The sequence below is a fragment of the Tursiops truncatus genome, chromosome 14 (assembly GCF_011762595.2).
Source record: "Tursiops truncatus isolate mTurTru1 chromosome 14, mTurTru1.mat.Y, whole genome shotgun sequence".
Taxonomy (NCBI): Eukaryota; Metazoa; Chordata; class Mammalia; order Artiodactyla; family Delphinidae; genus Tursiops; species Tursiops truncatus.
In genome coordinates, this window is record NC_047047.1 from 80,751,705 (window position 1) to 80,776,764 (window position 25,060).

General features: G+C 34.2%; 1 protein-coding gene across 3 annotated transcripts in view; it reads left to right on the forward strand.

Moving 5' to 3' along the window:
- ROCK2 (Rho associated coiled-coil containing protein kinase 2) overlaps nucleotides 1–25,060 on the forward strand; it is a 137,453-nt gene that overhangs the window by 77,082 nt on the left and 35,311 nt on the right. For 2 of the 3 annotated variants that reach the window (XM_019943277.3, XM_019943278.3), the window contains exons 5-15: nucleotides 4,733–4,993; nucleotides 13,587–13,731; nucleotides 16,092–16,230; nucleotides 18,323–18,414; nucleotides 19,231–19,390; nucleotides 20,944–21,004; nucleotides 21,582–21,593; nucleotides 23,693–23,772; nucleotides 23,936–23,984; nucleotides 24,563–24,698; nucleotides 24,793–24,884. In XM_019943277.3, the coding sequence (XP_019798836.2) occupies nucleotides 4,733–4,993; nucleotides 13,587–13,731; nucleotides 16,092–16,230; nucleotides 18,323–18,414; nucleotides 19,231–19,390; nucleotides 20,944–21,004; nucleotides 21,582–21,593; nucleotides 23,693–23,772; nucleotides 23,936–23,984; nucleotides 24,563–24,698; nucleotides 24,793–24,884 (1,227 nt within the window). The remainder of the gene's footprint in view (nucleotides 1–4,732; nucleotides 4,994–13,586; nucleotides 13,732–16,091; nucleotides 16,231–18,322; nucleotides 18,415–19,230; nucleotides 19,391–20,943; nucleotides 21,005–21,581; nucleotides 21,594–23,692; nucleotides 23,773–23,935; nucleotides 23,985–24,562; nucleotides 24,699–24,792; nucleotides 24,885–25,060) is intronic. The other variant, XM_073791591.1, reaches the window with a different exon arrangement.

Below are 25,060 nucleotides of genomic sequence, written 5' to 3' on the forward strand. Positions count from 1 at the left end.
CAGCAGTCCCCAACCTTTTAGGCACCAGGGACTGGTTTCTTGGAAAATAGTTTTTCCACGGATGGGGTGTGGGTGGAGGGGATGGTTCAGGCGGTGCTGCGAGCGATAGGGAGCGGCAGGTGAAGCTTCGCTCACTCACCTGCCCGCCCGCTCACCTCCCGCTATTCGGCCTGGTTCCTAACAGGCCGTGGACTGATATCAGTCAGTGGCCCGCGGGGGGCAGGGGGACCCCTGCTATGTCTTTAAGTTCACTGATCTTTTTTCTGCAGTGTTCATTCAAACTTTAATCCCATCGCATCTGGCTTTCTTCGACAAAATTGTTTTGAGATTTATCCGTGATGCGATATATCAGTAGTTCATTTCTTTTTATTGTGTAATAGTATTCCATTGTGTGGATATATGACAGTTTGTTTATCCTGTTCATCTGTTCATAGACATTTGGGTTGTTTCCAGTTTTCGTCTCTTACGAATAATTAAATTGTTTGCGGTCAACTTGTACAATTAAATGATTTTTAGGAAATTTATGGAATTGTGTACCCATCACTAAAACCTGATTTTTAGAATATTTCATCGTCCCCAAATGATCAGTTATACCTACTTACAGTCATTTCCCATTCCCCTCCAGTGCCAGGTAACCACAAATGTGCTTTCTGTCTCCATAATTTGCCTTTTCTGGACATTTCAGAAACATGGAATCATACAACATGTTGTCTCTTTCCCTTAGTATACTATTTTTGAAGTTCATGCACATTGTAGCATGTCTTGTATTTCATTTTTTAGTGCTGAATAGCATAGCCCATTGTATGTGGTTTAATCAACAATGTATTTGGTGTTTGTCCCCAGTTCTTAGCACAAGAGCTTCAGAAGCTCTTGGATTTCCTTAGTGTTAAGAGTGTCTTTGTTATGCTAATGAGACAACTCCTGGTGGCTTTTTGATAACTTTTGGATGAGATGGGGACTGATCGTTAGAAAGAATGAGCATGTGATTAGAGGATTGGGACTTTCAGCCTTCCAGCCTTTGGGGTACTGGAAGCGGGTTGGAAATTGAGTTTAATCACATGGCCAATGATTTAATTAATCATGCCTATATAATGAGACCCTAATAAAAGCTGTGGACATTGACACTCAATGGAGCTTCCTGGTTGGTGAAGACATTGGTGTACTGGGATGGTGATTCACCCTGATTCCACAAGGAGAAGTTGCAGAAGCTCTGTTCCCTCCCAGACCTCACCTTATGTGTATCCTTTACAGTAAAACTTTGATCATATGTATGGTGCTTTCCTGAATTCTTTGAGTCAACCCAGTGAATTATCGAACCTGAGTGGGTCATGGGAACTCCAGAATTTGAAGTTAGTTAATCAGAAATGCTGGTGGCTTGGGGACTTCCAAAGTACGGAAGGACAGCTGATGTCTGAAGTGAGGGTCTTGTGAAAGACTGGCCTCTTAGCTTGTGGTATGTGATGCTAACTCTAGGTGCTTGGCATCAGAATTGTATACCTAGTTGAGGTGGAAAGAGTATGTGGATATACCCTATTATGTTTGTCCACTTACCATTTGATGGACATTTGAATTGTTTCCACTTTGGGGCTATTATAAATAGTGAATAATGCTGCTGTGAACATTTGCATGCAAGTCTTCTGTGGACATACCTCATTTCTTTTGGGTAGGTACCTGGGACTGGAATTCTTAGTTATGTGGGAAATTTATGTTTAACTTTTTAAGAAATTGCCGAACTGTTTCCCAAAGTGGCTGTGCCATTTTACGTTCTTACCAGCATAGATGAGGTTCCGGTTTCTCCATATTCTTGCCAACAGTTGATGTTTTCCGTCATTTTTATTATGGCCATTCTGGTGGGTATAAAGTGGGATCTCATTGTGGTTTTAATTAGAATTTCCCCAATGACTACCATCTTTTCATGTGCTTATTGACCACTCATATATCTTCTTTGGTGAAATGTCTATTCACATTTTTGCCCTTTAAAAAATTGTTACTTGTCTTATTGTTGAGTTGTAGGAGTCCTTTATGTAGTCTAGGTATTTTATTATATATATCACTTGTTAGTATTTTTTCCAACCTGTGATTTGTCTTTTCATTTTTTAATAGGATTTTTTGAAGCCAGAAAATTCTTACTTTGATCAAATCTTACGTGTCAGTTTTTCATTTTGTCAATTGTGTTTTTGGTGTTAGAAGAAATCGTTGCCTAATCCAAGGTGATAAAAGATTTTTCTCCTATGTTTTTTCATAAGATTTTTCTAGTTTTAACTCTTAAATTTAGTCCTGTGATCTACTTTGAGTTAGTTTTTGAGTATGATGTGAAGTAGGGATCTAAAAATGTTCATATTTTTGTCTTTGAATATCCAATTGTTCAAGCACCATTTATTGAAAAGACTGTTCTTTCACCACTAAATTACTCTGGCACCTTTGTTAAAAAAAAAAAAAAAAACTCTTGACCTATAGACATAAGGGTTATTTCTAGGCTGTCACTTCTGTTCCATTGATCTGTATGTCTGTCCTTATACCATACCAGTACTGTCCTGAAAACATTAGTTTTGTTTTGAATTTTGAAATTGGGAAGTATAAGTGCTCCTGCTTTATTCTGTTGTAAGATAGTTTTGGCTCCTCTGGGTTATTTGCATTTCCATAGAAATTTTATAATCAATTTGTTAATTTCTGGAAAGAAAACTTGCTGGGATATAGAGTTTGCATTGATTCTGTGGATCAATTTGGAGAGAATTGCCATCTTTATACTATTGTCTTTCTATCCAGGAACATGAGTGTCTCTCCATTTGTATACATCTTTCCTTTTATCATTTAGAGTTAATAGCATCACACACACACACACACACACACACACACACACACACACACACACACACACACCACACACACACACACACACACACACACACGCTTTCTCAATTTGGTAACCAGCCTTATGCCTTTTCGTCCCTTCCTTCCCTGCATCTCACCACCTTCCATTTTAAAATTATTCTGATTTTGGCTTGACTCTCTCAAATAAATATTTAATTTTATGTCAGTAATAAGCTTTTCTGGATTCTTTATTTGTCCCTTTTTCTTATGTATCTCGTAATTCTCTTACTTGGATTTATTCCTTGTGTCGAACTATATCCTTGAACAATTCTTTCAGAAGTGGTTTGTTATCAGATTTCTAAGAATATGAATGATGTAATACGTATTTATTTTGCCATCGTATTGATTTTTTTTAAACTGCCGTATTCTAGGATCAAAATTATTTTCCTTCAAAGTTTCGAAGATACAGCTCTGTTTTTTGTATTCTGTGCTGGCTGAGATGTTTGTTGACAATATGATTTACATTTTTGTACATAAGGTACTTTTTGTCTTTGGAAACTTTTAGAATTTTTCTGCTGGATTTCTGAGAGTTTAGCACTGACTGTCTTAGTTTCTCTCTTGTTTCATTTGAGATCTTTCAATCTTAGATTTTTGACTTTATTCATTTCTAGAAGTTTTTGTTTGCTATTTCTTTTTTTTCTTTTTCTTCTGGTTTATTTTCTCTCTTCCAGACTGCTTTTAGATGTCAGAGCTTTGCTATCTTTGCTCTGTTTTTCATCTCCGAATCCTTCAGTGTCTTCAGAGAAAGTTACTTTGCTCAGTTTTCAAGCTCTGTAATTTGTTTTTCTCTTATCATCAGTTGTATATTTAATTCCAAAGCTTCAGGTTTTTTCCCCATATCATCCTCTTGTTTAATTGCTGTGGCTTGTTACTCTTTTGAGGGTATTGATTTTTACATTTTTAAAGCTGTTCTTAGTTTGTCCTATTTTAAGCATTTCCTTGACTGTTAACTTTCTGTTTCTTGAATTGCTTTGCCTCTATTTCATGATACTGATTTTTCTGAAATGTTGATTCTTGGTTTTGTTCTTTTTTCTATTTGTGGAAATCTTTTCTGTTTACATTGGTTGCTTTCAGGAGGGGTGGGACATGTCGTTGGGTGGAATGTACAGATACCTTTCCTTCTGAATTTGTGGTTTCTCTTGTCTCTCCAGGGGATCAGTAGCAACCTAGCTTGGTGTCCTGTTTCTCTGGTCCCAGTGCCACTGCTTTAGTCTGAGTGCAGGTATCACTGCCACTTACTGTTGATTATGAGCAAGATGATGGGGAAGGGAAGAGAGGAGAAGGCCCAGTTCCAAATGTGGCTACGAATTACTCTTCCCAGTGGTATGGGACTTATTCCCTCTTACATCTACTGAATCTGGCATTTTAGGTTTTTCTAAACCTCTCCTGCTTCCTCAGCTCTCTTCATTGTGAGTTATGTGCAGTAATTTGTTTTGTTTTCAGAAAGCTGGGCTTTTTTTTTTATTATCTGTTCTTTTGTCATTCTTTCACCTTTTATGTTCCTCATTCTTAATCTGTTTCTCTTTTAAAATATTTCTATTTAAATAGATTCCTGTATTCTCTGAGAGGGAAAATGATACATTTATGCATTTTTTTTAAGTAAGCATGAAGAAGATACCCATATAAAAGTTTTATTGGATAGCGGTTTTTTCATTAAAGATGTCCAAACCTAAAATCACAGATTTCCTAAAGTTTAATGCTGTTTTGGTTATACAATAATTTATCTTTTTCAATAGCAGTAATAGCTTTGGGGTTTTGTTCTCTTAATGGTTTTGGTTTTCTTTCTTTCTCTTTCGTTCTTTCATTTCTTTTCTTTTTTTAAATTAAAAATTTTTTTTTTCCTTCTTGTTTTGTTTTCCAGCTCTTTTGTGCCTTTCAAGATGATAAGTATCTGTACATGGTAATGGAGTACATGCCTGGTGGAGACCTTGTAAACCTTATGAGTAACTATGATGTACCTGAAAAATGGGCCAAATTTTATACTGCTGAAGTTGTTCTTGCTTTGGATGCCATACACTCCATGGGTTTAATTCACAGAGATGTGAAGCCTGACAACATGCTCTTGGATAAACATGGACATCTAAAATTAGCAGATTTTGGCACATGTATGAAGATGGATGAAGTAAGTAACAAGCAAGTAAAAAAAAAATGGTAGTTTTCTGAGAGACAAAAATAAAGGAACACTTGAAATCTGGACTTCATAGTTTTAAACAAAGATAAATTTAGTTTTGCTAACTGTAATGACTCAGACAAGGTAATAAAATATCCAAATCAAAACATTTACTTTACTAATCATTCATATAGTTGTAGAGTACTTTGTTTGTAGATTTGGTGAATCCAAGAGAAATAAAAACTCAAATAACTAGTTATCAGATAAATAGTTATCTTCCTCATAGAATCTTGACAAACATTTGCTACCAATCAAAACTAGTTCGTGTGCATATAATGATCTAGTTGAAGAAGTAGGACACAAAATACAAATTAAGGTACATGGGTATTTCTATCATCATTATTATTTCTGTATTTTTCCTTTAATAAAAGAGGTAAGGTAGAAATTTACCAACTCCTACCAACCCCATCTGTATCAACCACATAGAATAAACTTGGGGGCAAGTTTATTGTTGTGCTTTTACCTGTTGAACAGTTCATATTATGATTAATTGATTCAGTAGCATTAACTTCATAGCTAACTATGGTGTTGATTTATTTTTGTTGCGAAATTTATATCCCTTGTCTTTTTTCTCTGTAAGTGTACTGTAATTCCTGGCAGTAATTCCTGATGGGGAGGGATCATGTTTTATTTCCTATGTATTCTTGTTAATTATCTTGTCAAGATGTTTATTTGAATTAAGTTGATTTTTCTTTTCTCTTTACTTCTTAACTTATTTATGCCTCCTGTGTGATACTCAATTTTATTGATTGTCCTACCATCATCAGTGATCCATAGTCTTCCAAGCTCAGCTCAGATTTTTACCTCCTATAGAAAGTGCTGCCTAATAATCCTAACCTGACTGATCACTCTCTGTCGTAATTTCCATAATGTTACTTATTTAGAATTTGTGCTGTACTTCACAGGCCACTTTTATCTATCTAGGATTGTATGCCCTGTTTGCCCAGCTAAAACATAACATCCCTTTGGTTCTTTGGTCTTCTTCATAGAGTATTACTATGTTTGTGTTCTGCATATATTAATGTTTAGTAGGTAGAGTATTTGATTGTACCCAAAGCTCCCTCTTGTGGTGTTTATCATACTACAGTATGAAGTGATTAACAGTGAAAATCATATTTAATGAAAATAAAGTAGAAATAATTTTCTAATAGAACGCTAAACTTTTTAATGTCTGTTAATCGTAACGAATAATGTTTATGTGCTGCACATCTATGAGTGTATTCTGATTTTCATTAAATCGAAAACTTGGGAGGGTGCAGAGAAATCACACCACATGTTTTTAGGATAGGTAAAGGTGGTTAAGGAAAGAAGGTGTAGAGGAACGGAACAGAATATGTTGTTTACAAGATAATTTTATAAGCATGTAAGTGAGTACTAAATTCAGCTACTTAAGTATCTTGCTTCTTTGTAAGGCAAAATAAAAATATGGTATATATAATTTTGTTTACTATTTTTAATTTAGGTACATATGGTTCAGTTAATTATGCTCCTTGGCTCACAGCTTATTGTCATTAGTAGTATACACAAAGGCCCCATCTTGTTGTTTTTTTTTTTAATTATGTTTTCCCCCTTTCAGTTTTTGTCTTATTCTCTTTTCCCCTAATACACAGCCATTGTAATGTGTTTATAAGCTCTTAGAGACTATTAGTATAGTGTACATATGTATAAATAGTCTAACCGATTGTTGTCATTTTGTTGTTAACCTTTTTCATGCAACATTGTTTTATGTCTATTCCTGATATGTAAAGTAGCTCACTGCTTTTTAGTATTCCATAGTATCTCTTAATTTTACTTATAATTCCCCCTTGTGTTATTATTATTTACTTATTATTCCCCCTAAGTCACATCCAGCTCCCTGTTACCAACAGTACCATGTTGAACATTTTCATACATGTCTCGTGTCTGTCTATTCTGACAAGGGTTTCCTCTAAATATAAACCCTAGAAGTGAGAGTACGATCTCAGAGGATACATGAAGTATTACCTGGTCTCCAGAATGGCTGTAAATGTTATAACCTCTTGCTAATAGTGCATGAGAGATCCTGTCTCCCAATATCCTCACTCACCCTTCCTTTTTTTCACTCTCTAAATCTTACCAAATTCCATTGGTGTGTAAAGTAGTATCTTTTAAACTTTTTATTAATCTTAACAGTTGATGTCAAACCTTTCTCCATATACTTCTCAGTCTCCTTTGTGAATTAACCTGTGTTGTGTACTTTTGACCCTTTAAAAATTGGTGGTTTGTTGATGTGCAGGGATTCCTTATATAATCTAGATACTGGTTCAACAGATATCACTGATAATCATCTTCCAGTGTGCTACTCATCTGTATCTTTGTTTGAACAGAAATCCTTAATTATGATGTAGTCAAATATATTTGTTAATATTGAACTTTTAGATTGTTGTTTGTTTTACGCCAAACCCCCGTTCCTCCAGTAATATTAATAATGAGAGTAACTATGTAATGTTGAAGAACAAAGGAATTTTTAATTAAAACTATAGTACATAGAATTTATAATTTTGTTATGTTAGTTGTTAATGAGAATAGTGTTATTGCAAGTTTCAGGTTCATCACTTCGTTTGCCTTTGATTATTATTATGGTCTTAGAGCCATTAGAAATGTTCATAGTTTCTTTCTTATTCATCTGTATATCTATAGAAGGGATTGACAAACTAGAGCACAGGGCCAAATCTGGCCTGTGGCTTAGTTTTGTATAGTTTCTGTGCTAAAAACGTTTTTTCCATTTTTAAAAAATTGTTTTTAAAAAGAAGATATGCAATAGAAACCCTATGTATCTCATAAAGCCTAAAATATTTACTATCTGGCTCTTTATACAAAAAGTTTGCCAACCCTTTATCTGTAATAAAGACAGAGATGCTCGAATTATTTTTTAGCTCTTCTGGCTTCACGTAAAACATTATTCCGTGGATAAAAGTAAAGTAAAATACAACTATAAAATTATAACCTTATATAAGGACTAAAATTGTTACTATCACTGATAAGAGTAATGCTGTTTCATTAAATTCTGTCATTGATAGATTGCAGGTTACACAATTTTCTTGGTGTTGTTATCCTTTTTCTCCCTGAAATAAATATCTGGGTGTGAGTGAAAGTCACAGTTAGTATATTTACATCTAGATTATCTCAGTGACAGTCAAGGAGTACTGCTATTTAAAATTACCTGCATTGATCAGATAAGTCGACTTCCCTCTATGCCTGTCATTATGCATTTCATAGCAACCTTCACCTCCTTTTAAGGCACAATTTTACATTAGTATTTTAAATTACTGAAAATAGTATAAGATTTTATCCATTAATATTCTAGTGTATACCATTGGATTAGATTGAAGCTATAAATTTTTAAAAGCTAACAGGTAAAATGTTAGTGTTCTTAACCCTTCTACAAGTGACATCAATTTTTAAAATACAGGCATTTCTACTCATGTTTCTGAAAAGCCCTATTTTCTGCAAAATTATACATTTAAAAGGACAGGTTTATGGGAGAAATAGGAACAGACCATTCAAAAGCTATGCAGCTTTGTAACCAGAGCCCAAACGAAAATAATAATTGGTATCCAGGGAGATGATTGGAATAACAGGCAGCTTTGCGCCTGTGTGTGCCGCAAATTGCAGATGGAAATGGAGTTCTGAAGCAACTGGGCTGTCTTCTAGATAGAGCACAAGAAGCAGGACCTTCCACTAGCCAGCAGTCTTACGAGGCAGGGAGGGGACACGCCTCTCTGAGAAAGTAGCCCCTGGTGCAAGTGCTCATTTTTAATTGTTCAAATGGACTGAATACGCTCCAGACTATGTAGTAGTCAAGCTGAAGCTTTCAACGCTTCTGATAATTAAGAATTTCACTTACAGTTTTTCTTTTCCACCCTCACAGGAGGCTTTTTTTTTCTTTTCTTTTTATAACTTAAAAAAATTATTTTTAGCTGCGTTGGGTCTTTGTTGCTGTGCGGGCTTTCTCTAGTTGCAGAGAGCAGGGACTACTCTTCTTTGTGCGCGGGCTTCCCATTGCGGTGGCTTCTCTTGTTGCGGAGCACGGGTTCTAGGCGTGCAGGCTTCAGTAGTTGTGGCACAAGGGCTCAGTACTTGTGGCTCGCAGGCTCTAGAGCGCAGGCTCAGTAGTTGTGGTGCACGGGCTTAGTTGCTCCGCAGCATGTGGGATCTTCCCAGACCGCAGCTCGAACCCATGTCTTCTGCGTTGGCAGGCAGATTCTTAACCACTGCGCCACCAGGGAAGTCCCAACAGCAGGCATTTTGAATAGTTTCTTAGAGCAACTCCAAGATTTGTGATTGACCCATTTTGTGTTTTCAGTAAATCTTTCGACTTATGATATTTTGTCAGTTATAAAACACTCATGTATTTAGCAAACACACATTATCTGATCCATTTAAGATAAAGTACTTTTGAAGAAGCTTTTGAAAATGCATACCTGTTTATGTTGCTCTCCAGCTTGAAACCCTTTAGTAGATTTCTGTCACCTACTGAATAAAGTTCAAACTCCTTAGCTAGTCATATGAAGCCTCTTATGGTGATATGATCCCTGCCTACTTTTTCACCCTCATTCTGTATCATTTGACCTCTTGTACCTTGTGGTTCAGAGATCTTAAATTACATACAGTTCTTTTTATACCATGGTATGTTATGATTCCTAGCCTTCATATAGGCTGTTGAATATACACTGCTTGGCAAATTCCTACTCACACATTGAAACTCAGTCCAGAATTTGCTTACCTTGTGAAGGCTTTTTAAGTTGGCTTCTATGTCTTTCTCCAAATGTACCCTTTAGGGAGCATTTCTTTTCTTTATTTCTTTTTTCTTCCCTCCCTCCGTCCTTCCCGCCGTCCCTCCCTCCCTCCCTTCCATCTGTTGAACACTTATCTTATATTTTCTCTGTCCCAGGCCTGGAATCAAACACTTCTCCAAGAAGCTCTAATTCCTTTTATTTAAGAATGGTATTTAAAAATCAGTATTTGGGTGCTGGATGTACTCATTGCTCCTGGAGTGTCATTATTTCTAGGCTCTGTCAGTGGATGTGTGTATATTGTATATACTGTGTCTACTAACTCACATGCACACACATGTTCATATTTAATTCTGTACCTGTCTGTATATAAAGTGTATTAAAAATTATGAGTTCATATGATACTTCTGATTCTAGTCCTACACCACAGGGTTCATTCTAGTCTTCCTCCTTTCTGTTTCATGATTACTTCTTTGGATAGTGAGAAAACTGGCTCTCATTATCTACACTACAACTGTTTTCCAAAGTAACCTAGGTCAGTTCTTTTCCTCTCTACTCTCTTTGGTGTGGTTATGTTATTAATTTATGAAACAGGTCCATTTCTTTTTTTTACTTTTATTTGCATTTATTTTTTGCAGCATTTATTCCCAGGCCATAAGTTTTTGTTTCTTCAATTTCTTCTGGGATATGTTTTTCTTCTGGGCAACCTCCTCTTCTGGTTTAGGAGCAGTGTTTTCTTTTTCAGTAAGGATCATCTCAGTGTGGCAGGGAGAGCTCATGTATGGGTTGATCCAACCATGAGCTCTGTAAGTCCTGCGCCGCATCTTGGAGGCTTTATTCACCTGGATATGCTCAATGACCAGAGAATCTCCATCTAAGCCTTAAGTTCAGCATTACCCTCTGCATTTTTGAGCATGTACAGTAGAAATTCAGCATTCTTTTTGGGCTACCGACCCTGCGTCCAGCTCCACTGTTTGGCCTGGGCACACCTACCAACTCCACCATTGTAACGACGGAATGGCACACATTGCTTCTTTAAAGTGACGTCCTTCATATACTTGGTGGCTTTTCGGATATGCATACCCTTAATGGCCTGGGCCGTTTCACTAGTGTTCTTAAAGTGAATACGAAGATTTGAACCTCTCGACTTGCATGATTTTGTGGGGTTTTCTGGGTCAAGTGAATAGCGAACCATTTTTAGAGGTCACCTCAGGCCACTTACCGGAAAAGCCAGGTCCATTTCTTACTGTTTGTATTCCATTTAGAGTTGTCCCACATCTGGTTGATTTTGTTTTTTGGATATGTGAAGCACTCCTCTGGTTTAAGAGTCAGAACTATACAAATTGCATGCTCAGAGAAGGATCACCCCCTCCTTATCCCACCATCCCATTCTTGTACTTGCTTCTTTCTACCCTTTTCCCACTCACCCCCTGTAGGTAAACCAATCTCTTTAGTTTGTGGTTTAGCCTTCCTGTATTTCTGCATTTTAGGCTTCCTGTATTTCCTACATTTGTAATAAATGTAGATTTTATATTTATATAATTTGAGAACTTCCCCATGAGATAGGTTTTTTTTTTTAAATAAATTTATTTATTTTATTTATTTATTTTTGGCTGTGTTGGGTCTTCGTTGCTGCATGCGGGCTTTCTCTAGTTGTGGCAAGCAGGGGCTTCTCTTGTTGCAGAGCACGGACTCTTAGGCACACGGGCTTCAGTAGTTGTGGCTTGCGGGCTCTAGAGCGCAGCCTCAGTAGTTGCGGCGCAAGGGCTTAGCCGCTTCGCGGCATGTGGGATCTTCCCGGACCAGGGCTTGAACCCGTGTCCCCTGCATTGGCAGGCGGACTCCCAACCACTGTACCACCAGGGAAGCCCCCATGAGATAGTTTTTAAATATCTTTCCCAAATGTTTATTTTAAAAAATTTTAACTCTCAATAGGTGGTTGCCAAAGATGGTGGTTAGAATATTAATTTTCCAAAAACAGAGTACCAGTAACAGAGTTTACCTAGTAAAAATTCTTTACTCCTACCAAAGGATTTATTCTACAAGTAATCGGTTATTCAAACTGATCTCCATCTTACCTTTCCCAACTTCATCAGTGTGAAACTTTACATTTAGCTGATTTGGACTTTACTGCATTTCTTCAACCTGTTTTATATAAAGTCATTCTTGTTCCTTTGTTTTTGCTCTTTTTTCTGTCTAAGCTACCATACCAACCCTCTCTCCTCTGAAGTCTAACTTGTCCGCCAGTTCTTTTTTGTATGTTATCCTTTGCTCTCCTTCTTCTGAACCTTTGAATGCTAAATAATTTTTCTTTTAGTGGCACTTCTGTGTCTCGCCAGGTTTTAGCTCTTAAGGTCTCACAAGATTCATTTTTTTGAAGTCTAATTTATATGGATACATGTGAAATAAAAGAGATTTTATTTACCCTAGTAAGTCTCTATGAATTTTTCCTTCAGTAGAAGTCTAAAATGTAGGATAGTTAATGATAAAAATTAATTTTATACACTGCCTTTTGTAGTCAGGCACTGTCATCTTCATTTTTTATCCTAAGTAATAACCCTTACAGAGTATTACCATCATAATTTGCTCAGTTATTTCCAAATGTTTTATTTTATTAATTTATATTCAAACTAAAATGACCTCTATTTGCTGAATACTTGGGAAAATAAAATCATTGCGTTATTTCTGCTGATTTGAGGAAAGAAAAGATTGCTTCTAAAATTAATCTCTCATGTTTAATATACATTTTATTGAATTTAAATAAAAACGTTTATATAAATCATGTTTATAAAATACATTGAACTTCCTTTTTCCAAGGTGGTTATAATACTTAGTATTTTGGTAGTTGTATAGCTTGGTTATAAGGAACGTAGGTGACACACTTTTTAACCAGGCAGGTAAAGGAAATGAAGGGCATTTAAGTTAATCTGTAAAGTCTTTGCATGTTTGTACATAGCTGGAGGTTAACAGGTACTATTTAGGATCACACTACTATATACTGTCGTGATTTAATCTTGCAGCGTATACACAAACATACACAAACACATACATGCTGCAAAATACACACACGTAGATAATATCTACAGTGGTTCTTGTCCTTGTCAAAAAGACATAAGATAGGGATTATCTTACTGCCCACTGAAACTAAACACAGAAAAAGGTGTTTGTAATCATTTTGCCAAATATCTTGATACCACAGCTCCACATTTCTAAACATGCAGCTTGGAGGTGTAGCTTTCAAACTATAAAGATCTTTTGATTTAAACATTTGATCTATTTCCCCCCATTTTTTTCTTGGTATAATAAGAACTATTTTTTAATACAACCTCCAAAACTGGGGCCTTTGTAATTTTCATTACTGCAGTTTCTTTGGAAATATCAAAGTTTCCTTTCTCTAATGATTCTTTTCTTTTCCCCGGATCAGGTGCCTTAAGACCACATTTTGTACTTCTCTTGTAACTCCTTCATGGTGTAAGAAAAAGAAACAAAAGATGTTGATTTGCATGGAATTCCCATGGAGTTAACCACCTTTTTCTTCTTTCATTGATGAAGCCTCCTGTATTTTAGAGTTGGAAAATTATCCCTGATCTCCCATAATCCAGACATTTTTATGCATTTCATAATGCATTTATCCCCTGTCCTCCCAAAGCCATGTCAGCAATGAAGGTCTCTTGGTAGCCATGTGTAGTCACTGTATATTTAATAATTAATGAATTAGTTGCGCTTATGTGTGTGTGTGTTTATAGACATTTTATACACATTTTTTCTCTCTCTCTCTGCACTTTACCCAGACAGGCATGGTGCATTGTGATACAGCAGTTGGAACACCTGATTATATATCACCTGAGGTCCTGAAATCACAAGGGGGTGATGGTTACTATGGGCGAGAATGTGATTGGTGGTCTGTGGGTGTTTTCCTTTTTGAGATGCTGGTGGGTAAGTAAATTGTTCTTTTTTCAAAACCCATCTCATAACACTTTAGTTCTAAGTCAAGAATGTGAGACTATAAAAAAATGAATTGCTTGTGTTCTAGGGAAAAAGTAGTATTTCTGAAAACTGAATTAGTAGTGTCTGATACGACAGATTATTGATTGGAAAATTAAAACCAATCCTCATTCTGGCACAGTAATGGAGTAGAATATGAAAGGAATTGAAAGTCTACTGCTAGGAAATATTCCTCCAATAGACCTTTTGTATTAAGAAAATATTAGAACAAGAAGCAAGTTTATAGTTGCAATGGGCCTTCATTCTAAGATTTTCTTAATCAGGAGTATTTGTTGTAAATATTTAAATTATAAGGCTGGTATTCTAATTATAATAAGGAACTGAAAGTACTCTTAGTTTATGTAATTGTTATGTAATTAATTTTTGTACACTGTGTTTCTTATATTTATTACTTGTATATATATTTGGTTTGTAGTTCTAGTCAAATAAATCATAAATATAGTTATTGACCATTTGACTATCAAGATAAATATATTTTATAATAATATTTCAGTCTCAGTAAACTCAGAGGCAAATTAAATAGTTTCTTTTACTTTGACCAGATCAAAATTTGAAAGATTCAAGTATTTCAAAACTTTTCTTTACATCATAGATTTCATTTTTAAGATTTCCTATTCCTAAGTACTAGGGCACAAAAATATCTTCTGGCCAAGGAAGCCAGTGGCTGACTCCCCTGGTTTCAGGTTGAGGGAGATGTAGCAGAATTCTTCTTTAAGAGTCAAATGTATTAAGGCTAATAGCGTTATATGAAATGACTTTAGAATTGAAAATATAGTTTTAGAAGTTGGGGAATTTATTTTCTAGAAGATGACTAAAAGAAATTAGTAGTGGAAATCTGTAAAATCTGTATAGTAACTGAGTATGTTTATTGCTAAAAAAAATCAGTACAAATTTAAATAACGATTAGTCATGGAACTTTTTTGTGGTTAAAGTGCCTTCTCTTGATGACCATATGTGTATGTGTAGCACTGATCTTGCTATGCGTAGTCTCATGTCCTTCTGTAACCTACTTTGTTTTGGGCCTTTGTTTTTGTAGTGGGTCTCTTTGTACACACTGTATGTTCTCAGGTAGCTATCTATTCTCCCCACCTCTAGGCCCTATCTGATGATTCATTGGGTGTGTCTTGTAATCTTTTGAAAGTAGAATATATTCCATCATTTGCCTAGACTCTCCCAGGGGGTTAAAAAATAATATACTTTGGAGGAAGTCACCTGGGTTTGAAGAGACCATTTAAATTCCTGCTGCTGTTTTCAGCGCTGAGAGCTGAATTTAATGAGTTTGAATGGCACTAATTTGCAGTATTCTGAGCCTACTCTGGTGCTTGCTCATCAGGTTGGTTGACTGGACTTCAATTAAAGGAGTCTACTGCAGTTAAAATTTGCACTAGAAAAATCTTGAATTCAAAACTCTCCTCTGCCACCCTTGGAAAACAAAAACTAACTACCTGAACACTCCTTTTTGGCTGATTTGGGAAAGTGATTTGTACTAAGGTGACTTGTGGTTGAGGCATACTGGCAGGGCCTTTAACTCTTGTGGCTTTAGATGAATACTGGCCAAGATGATGCCGTGAACATTTTCTGTCTTTACACTTGCTTCAATGCCTATTTATCACAGTCATCAGTCAGCAGGAACACTGCATTAGGAGGCTGTTTCTGCCGTTTTCAACTCTAGCTGTGTGTCATCTTAGGCAAATCACATGTCATCTGTCTGGGCCTGGCTTCCTCATATGTAAAACAATAGGGCTGATCTAACTCTTAGAGCTGCACTGTCCAGTCTATCATGATGAAAGTGGTTTACGTCTGCACTGTTTAGTACGGTAGGCACCTGCCATATCGAGCACTTGAAATATGGCTAGTGTGACTAGGGAACTGAATTTTTCATTTTATTTATTGTAATTAATTTAACTTTAAAGTGCCAATTGTAGCTAGTGACTGTTGTATAACATAAAAGGCTGATTTAGCTTAAGCACTAACTGATCTGACCCCACCTAGTAATCTTTTAAATTATCCAGTAAATTGTTTTTTTTTTCCCATTATGTATTTAAAAACCCAACAAATTCTACAGTTAGTATTGATTTTATTTTGCTCTTAAAAGTTCATGGTTCATTGGTATGATTATAATTTAAATATATTCTTGGTGTGCGCCTGTTTATTTTGACTGAGATTCCTGGCCCGTAGACCTTTTCGTTCTTCCATGCATGTGACAAATTTAAACTTAACATATTTAAATATTAGGTGAAAAATGTTTAATTTGCATTCTCTGTTACACTCTTTTTTTCTTGGAACTTTAGGGGATACTCCATTTTATGCAGATTCACTGGTAGGAACATATAGCAAAATTATGGATCATAAAAACTCACTATGTTTCCCTGAAGATGCAGAAATTTCTAAACATGCGAAGAATCTCATCTGTGCCTTCTTAACAGATAGGTAATATACATTGAATTTCTTTATAGAGAATCCTTTTAACTTCTGGATTTGTAGAAATGAAAGCATACCTAACTCTTATTTACATATAAAATCAATCTTTTTATCCAAATTGCATTTAATTCTGGTTTAGCCTTTTCCTACTGCTAATCCTGGTGTTGGGTTACCCTTGTCATTTTGTATGTGCAGCCTAATGGTAATCTAACTCTAATCTTAACCCTCATGTCTAAAAGGAAAAAAACAGAACTTGGTAAAATAATGCATTTGAGAGAAATAAAACTTCTGTATTATTCATATTTTATCCTCTAAGGTGATTTAAGCCGTACTGCTCTTGAGTGTACAACTTTTGAGAAGAGAACATTTTTGTGCAGATAAATACTCAAAAGTTAATAATCTTAAAAACTATCTGTGTTTGATTTGAGAGTGCCTCCTTCCCAACCGTTTTTAATTTGCATTTGAATATGAGCAAGTCCATCCTGGAAATTCTATATTTCTTGAAACAAACTAGATGAACATTGTTGTGAAAACCTGCCTTAAAAAGAGAAGCTAGAAAACTATTTGAAGTTTCTTCCTTGCCCTCTCTATTCTGTTCTTTTCTGGTTTCCCATTTTATATTTGTAATAGGAGTCATCCTATTAAAGGACTAACACATATAAGTGGGTGCTTCCACCTCAGTCCAGACTTACCTCACTAGCTTTATGATTTTAGGAAAATTATTTTACTTGTTGGGGAAATAATTTTACTCATCCTTAAAATGATGGGATCGGATTAGATGATAACTAAGAACATTTCTTGCCCTAAGATGCTGTGATTCCTCAGCACACCTTATTGTTGCCTGTTAGCCAGTTGCTGTTAGAACCAGTACTGCAGTGGCTATCCTTATACATTTATCTTTGCATACGTTTTGTAGGATAAAATCTTAAAGGTGGAATTCTAGGAGATACATTTTAAAATTGACCTACTTGAGTTACAAATTTGACCTCCAGAGAAGCCACATCAGGGTATATTTCCATTATTAATAATTGTTTCCCTCGTTCTTGTCAAACTAAGTATTATGAATTATTTCTTTTCCATACAAAGAAAGAAAATTATATTTTTCCTCATTAGACAGCTTAATCATTTTTATATGTTTATCAATCATTTGTACAATAAAACTTTGATTGTTAATTACATGATTAATGAATAATAATACATGGTGATAAACTCAAAATAATGTTTGATTTGAGGACTAGATGGAGTTGATGGGAATGACCATAATTTGTGCTGAAGGGTAAAATATAAAACAGGATACAGCATATGCTAATGAAAGGAGTACCATTCATGAAATATTTACCTTAGCAATTTATGGGGAGGTGTGGTTGCAGTCTAAGTAATGATTGTAGGTGGAGAAAAGATAGTTTGAAAAGAATTTAATGCCATCAGTGTGGCTAAGAGCACTTCCTTCTAAACTTTACAGGTTTTTTTGTTTATATTAAACATAGCTCCAGGGACATATAAAAAATGTTTTTTATTTCCATATAGTCTTCACTGAAGACTCAACATGTCAAAAAATGAAATTATTAGTAACATTTTTTTGTATTCAGAATGATAATTTTAATATAAATGTAATATATATTTAACAATTTATATTTAATATAGATGTAGATATATCCAGAGTAAACATGGATAGCTTCAAACATAATATGTGAGTTCTTTTTAAGAAAGGAGGAGGATTTTTTAAAATAACGTTTATTAGAAAGGTTTTAAAAAACTCTTCTATGCCAAAAGTTAAATCTCCATCCATTTTACCCCCTAAAGTTGGTCACGTGGTTTTGGCACACGCAGATGATTTTTTTCATTGAAAATCTCGTACTTTCATTTGACACAAAACAGGTGGAAACATATTTCCCTTTCCATGGCATTTACTATCTAGAGCAATCATATACTATAAAATTAGACTGCTTATTTTTGAGCAACATTTAAGCTGAAGCTTTTAATAAAGATATCTTAAACTCATTTCTGATCCTTATTTTGATCCTTGTTGAGATAAGAGTTAATATTTTTGTATTTATATAATGTTACTCTTTATAATACAATTTTTAACTGCATTGTTTAGGGAGGTACGACTTGGAAGAAATGGGGTAGAAGAAATCAAACAACATCCTTTCTTTAAGAATGATCAATGGAATTGGGATAACATAAGAGAGAGTAAGTCAATAAATTTAAATATTTCCATTTCATCACATTTTAAATCTCATAAATTGATTCCTCTTCTGAATTAATAAACATGTCTGTACACTTAATGCTAACTAATTTTTAAATTGAGAGGTTTCATTTCAATTTGTTCTGAAGCAGTACTTATAACTAAATTAATATTACCTCAGTATCTTAGCAAACTAATATGTCTTTATTTCCCAGTGCTTTTATGATAAACATAGGTTTCTTAATTTGTTAAGCTAAGTTTTATGGATCTCAGTAATTTTCAGAATTGGGGAAATACAATTCTTTAATTCAGTTGTTTGAATTAATAAATCAGTAATTAGTTACTTATGGAGACCATACTCTGGTGAATACTAGGGTAAGCATAGTAATTCATTTAAACTTCATGTATATTTAACATTAATTCATTTGAAGAGTAAGAAATATTTCTACTTAAAGAATGTAGAAAACCGAAGACTAAAGAACGTATATGCAAGTTATTGCTGCTTGTAATTTTAACACGTAGAATAATATCATCCTGCTTTCCTTGTTTGATTGATTTATCTATATTTAAAACCAATCTAATATAATAATAAAACATAAAATTTCAGTTCTTTGAAATGATAAAACAAAATCTGTTACTAAAATATTCTATAGTAAATCATAATAATATAGTACTGTTAATGAATCAATATGTAATATGTTAATATTTATATAACATATTAATAATATATAATCACTAATATAAAACAAAACAGGGGTCATTTATATAATTTTAAATCAGATATATTATTATTAAATAACTTGTTTCTTTTCTTTTAATAGCGGCAGCTCCTGTGGTACCTGAACTCAGCAGTGACATAGATAGCAGCAATTTTGATGACATTGAAGATGATAAAGGAGATGTAGAAACCTTCCCAATTCCTAAAGCTTTTGTGGGAAATCAGCTGCCTTTTATAGGATTTACCTACTATAGAGAAAATTTGTATGTGACTTGTTTGTTACATATTTATTGTTTTCAGCATCTAGCTATAAAGAGTTGTCTTACTTCGAGACTGAATTATAGAAGATAAAGTGTTAATTTGTTTTAAACTGAGTTTTTTCATAGAATATTTTATGATATTCATTTACAAATGAATGTAAGGCAATGTTCTGTGTTCTTTGGGGGATATAGAGTAAGACCAAACACCTGCTTTTGAAGGAGCTTGTCAACTAATAAGGGATATAGGAGAATTATATAGTCATAATAAAGGGTAGAATGTGATATTTGCCTTAAGAAACGTACCAAAAAGATATGAGATGGTTCAGAAGAAAAATAAAAGTCACATCTCTTTGGGACGAGGGTAGGGGAAAGTCAGGTAAGACCTCAGGGAAGAGGTAGCATCTTAGCCAAGTCTAAAGTTAAGAAAGGGTTTTGAAAGGCTGAGATGTAAGGAGGTTAGGTGAGTGTAGTGGGGAGGTGAATACTGGAAGGAAAAGTTTGAAATGTAAGCATACTTTGGGAGCAGAGTAGTATAGTCCAGTAGGGTTCAAACATAGGGTATATATATATATATCACTGTATCATGACCATTTGGAGGATTTAATGAAACTGTGATTTTCTTGCCTGTAATCCCTCCATGTAGTGCAGAGCCTGGCACAAGATCATTCAATACATATTGGTCAACTGGAGTGATTATTGGGTATAACATTAGAAAATAGACTGGAGTTGGAGTTTAGGGGAAGCATAATGCAACAGATGATTGTTGTGTGCTGTGCTAAGGGACTTTTGACTTTGACAGGCAGCAAAGAGCCACTGAAAACTGTTAAATAGTTGAATGAAGTATTAAAGATGTTTGAGAAACATATATTTGAGAAATTTTTGGTATTTCCATGTGTGTAATGGTTGGGGTGATCAACCATTACAGTTTCCCCAGGACTGAGGGGTTTCCTGGGATGTGGTGTGGGACTTCCATGCTAAAACCAGGAAAATCCCAAGCAACCCAGCATGAATTGTCATCCTGCTAAGGACAGTGTTCTGAAAACTACTGTAATGCTGACTAAATTGAGGATATCAGTGCCAGGAGAAACCCAAGCATGTTTATACACAGTGAGGAAGGACCCAGTTAAGCGAGAAATTAACAGTTAAATAGAAGTGATGATTTGTGTATTAAGACCTGGAGATCAAGAGATGTTATTTTTGAAAAGGAGGAGAGCTATCTCTTTCCAGAAGATTTCTAGAAAAGAAGAATAAGATAGTTACAGGAACTCAAAATGAGATGAATAGGGAGAAAAATGTAGTGCTATTTAGTGACTCCAGTCTCAACGATGTTAAAGACTAGAACATCCTCTTAAGAGTGAGAGGCAAGAAATATTTATCATTTTAAATGATTGAAAATGTTATACATCTCTAGAGGGGAAAATATTACTTCATTTTAAGTATGTTGAAGTGAAAAGAAAGAGAATCTGTAGTTGGAATTTAATTCTGAGAATAACTTGGTATTAGAAAATGAGTTAAAATGACACACAAAAGAATTTATTTCCTGCCTTTCTTTCTAGGTTATTAAGTGACTCTCCATCTTGTAAAGAAAATGATTCGATACAATCAAGGAAAAACGAAGTATGTATAAAGTTTTACTACTCTACACGTGTTCAAATATTTTAGTAATATCCCTGTATTTTTAAAGTTCACTTGATGCTACTTTTAGATGGCATTCCTTCTTGCAATCCAGTTCAGCATAATATTGAAGTGATTCATTTATTTGACAAGTATCACTGTGTGAGATCCAATGGCTAGTGAAAAGATGACTTGTACATGGCTTTAGGCTTAGTTTTAGTAGCAAAAGTGATAGAATAGGTTTACAAACAGCTGTATTTTCTACCAGTTAGAAAATTTTATGATCTTAGTACTATAAAAGAGTACAGATAATAAGCTATAAGGATATAGAAATAGTAGATGATTTAAATTTTGACTATTTAGCAATGAATTCATATAAAGGATAATTTTATCAAAATATTACAATATTTTGTGACCTCTATACAAAGCTAAATCATGAACACACACATAAATGAGGATGCTAAACATTTTTCTCTTCAAAACCTAAAAAAATTAGTTAGGTAGTTTTGGTATGATTTGTGTTTTAGGAATTTTACAAAGCATAACAAGCATTTTAATGTTTTTGTTTTGTTTTAAATAGGAGAGTCAAGAGGTATGTTGATGTCAAATATGTTGAAAAACAGGAAAATCTCATCACTCTAGCGATGTTTTGTTATAATCACATTCCACCTAGCATTTGGAGTACTACACCTACCCAAGAGAGAAGTTCTCAACCTTTTTTCTACCAAGTATTCTTTTTATTATTGCTCCTATGGATCTGTTGTTTAAAATATATATTGTATAATTTTCTTGTTTTTATTTATTAAGGATATATAAGTAGCAGTAAGAACTTTTGATTGGCATGTGATAACTAGTGTGATCGAATTATACTAATGTAGTAGTAGCCAAAAGCTGTTAAACTTGACTAGTTCATTGGCCTGTATTTTCTTACTAGGGAAGTATACAGTTTTGCTTAAGGTATATGAAATATTTAAGAAGTCATGGAGAACATAATCACTAGAAAGAATAGTGGAAAGAACATTGGCCATGGAATCTAATAGATCAGGATCTTTTGGGCACTGCCATTTATTAGCTATGCTATCTTGGCCCAACTGTTCACCTTTTTTGGATTTCAGTTTCTTTATTGAATAGATATAATACTACCCATCTTTTTAGGGGTTTTGTTAGGATTAATGAGACAATATCTGTAAAGTGCCTGCCACTGTACCTAAAACACAAAAGGAACTTGAAAAGTTAAATCCTTTATAAAGGCAGTAAGGCTCCCAAAATGCAGTATTTAATGCTTTCTGTAGTTTTAGTTTGTTTAAAGCCCGACATATCTGGCCTTATAGCAAGATGACTTGTAATTAATTAGTTGTCATTTATCCAAAAGAGTTATTGTTGACAACTTTTCACAGTATTTTGCCTGGCACAGTGTAGGAAGATATAAAGAAGAGCTTTTATATATCTTTTTTTGAAGGAAAACTTACGTAACATTACATAAGTTTCAGGTATACAACATTATGATTCTCCTTCTGTATTCATTGCAAAGTGATCATTATCAAAAGTCTAGTAATCATCCATCACCATACACTTGACCCCATTCACTCATTTCATCCAGCCCTAACCACCTTTTCCTCTGGTAATGACCAATCTGTTCCCTGTCTTTGAGTTTGTCTTTGTTTTATTTTCTTTCCTTTTCTGTGTGTGTGTGTCTGTTTCCGCATATGGTTTTTGTCTTTCACTTTCTGACTTATTTCTAATACCCTCAAGGTTCATCCATGTTGCAAATGGCAAGATTTCACTTTTTTTTTTTTAGGGCTGAGTAGTAGTTTCCGCTGTGTATAATATACCACATCTTCTTTATTCATTCATCCACTAGTGGATATTCAGGTTGTTTCCATAACTTGGGTGCATATATCTTTTTGAATTAGTGTTTTCATATTCTTCAGATAAATACTCAGAAGTGGAATAGCTGGATTGTATGGTAGTTCTATCCTTATCTTTTGAAGAATCTCCATACTGTTCTCCATAGTGGCTGTACCAATTTACATCCCCACCAACACTGCACCAGGGTTCCCTTTTCTCCATATGCTCTCCAATATTTGTTATTTTTGTCTTTTTGATGATAGCCATTCTGACAGATGTGAGGTGATATCTCATTATGGTTTTCATTTGCATTTCCCTAATAATTAGTCATGTTGAACATCTTTTCATAGGTCTCTTGGCTATCTGCATGTCTTCTTTGGAAAAATGGGAAGAGCTTTTATTATTTTTAAGAAAAGTAATATATTTTTGAGTGTGTTCAATCAAATATTCCAAATATTTGTTTCAGATGTAGACCTTTTATCTTTATAAGCACAAATGGTGACAGTATTTTCGAATAAATAATCTACAAAAGAATGATAGAGGGTATCAAAGGATATCCTTTGTTCATAATGAATGAGAAACTTGGTGTCATAGAAGAATTCTGCCAAGATCGGAGCTTTTTATTCTTATGTTTACATAGTGTGTTCATACATACATGTGTACTGTAACAGAAAGCAAGAGATGGAGGATTTTTTCTCTCTGTCAATAAAAATCACATTAAGAATGTACAAAAACTGTACCTATATTAAGTTGAAAGAAAAGAGATTATCATTGTTTTCTTTAAGCCTCTCACCTTTTAAATATGATCAGACTTTATAATTATAGTTTCTTATTTTCTGACAGATTCAGAAAAAACTATACACATTAGAAGAACACCTTAGCAGTGAGATACAAGCCAAAGAGGAACTAGAGCAGAAGTGCAAGTATGTTTTGTAGATAATTGTTATATTTTAAAATGTAAGTTTAAACATTTTACTAAAAAAGAAGAGCTAAAAAGTAATTATATGATAATTTTATAATTTATGGTAAATGTTTTTATTGTAAACTAGGAGAGAATTATTTACTGTTGCCTTTGAAATTCTTTAGATCTGTTAATACTCGCCTAGAGAAAGTAGCAAAGGAGCTAGAAGAAGAGGTAAAGTCGCTCTGCTTTTATTAACATTTTTGTTCATAAAAAGTTTTGTTGCCTGACTTATCTACAGAGTTCTTTTAGTACCATATTAATACATATCTTGTTATATAGTAAAATCTACCTTGTAGTATTGGTGGACAGGACTCTCAGATTATAGGGTAACCATGATAATAGGCTTCATTTTGTTATGTTTTTGCAAATGAGTTAATTTAGTATGTGTAGATATTTCAAGTAAAAAGAAAATTGCACTCATATTACTAACGTGACTTAAAAATAGAAATTGACAATTGTTTCTTTTTTTATTCAGACCCATAGTTTGTATTAAGTAAAGATGGTTCAGTGGTGATGGAATGTTACAGAAATTTTGATTTTCAATAGTAAACAAAGCACTTATGGTCTTGATTATTTAAGAATAGTGTGCTATTTAAAAAATATGGAAAACATTGTAGTTTTAACAAAAGGGCAGTTAATAGCTTTTTTAAAGATCTTTTTTATTTGCTTGATGTAACTGAAATATTTTTTGTTTTCGTTTGATTTTTATACATACTTTCCTTTGATAATAACTTCAAGCATTATTTCAGATTACCTTAAGGAAAAATGTGGAATCAGCATTAAGACAATTAGAAAGAGAAAAGGCGCTTCTTCAGCACAAAAATGCAGAATATCAGCGGAAAGCTGATCAAGAAGCAGACAAGAAGCGAAATTTGGAGAATGATGGTTTGTGGTGTAGAATATTAAATACTAAGAGAAAATGTTTGTGTGTATGTGTGTGTTGTGTTGAAGCTTACCGCTAAAATGCTTTTTATCACAGTTAACAGTTTAAAAGATCAACTTGAAGATTTGAAAAAAAGAAATCAGAACTCTCAAATATCCACTGAGAAAGTGAATCAACTCCAGAGACAAGTAGGTTGATCCCAGTTTATAAGGATATTAAATTTTATTTATGACTATCTGTTAACATTTGTTTTAATTGGCAGTGTTACGAAGAGGAAATCATTAGGAAGATATTTTTTAGGTTTTTGTTTATTTTAAATAGTAATGGGGTAATAATTGAAGGTATTTTCATCATATATACCTGT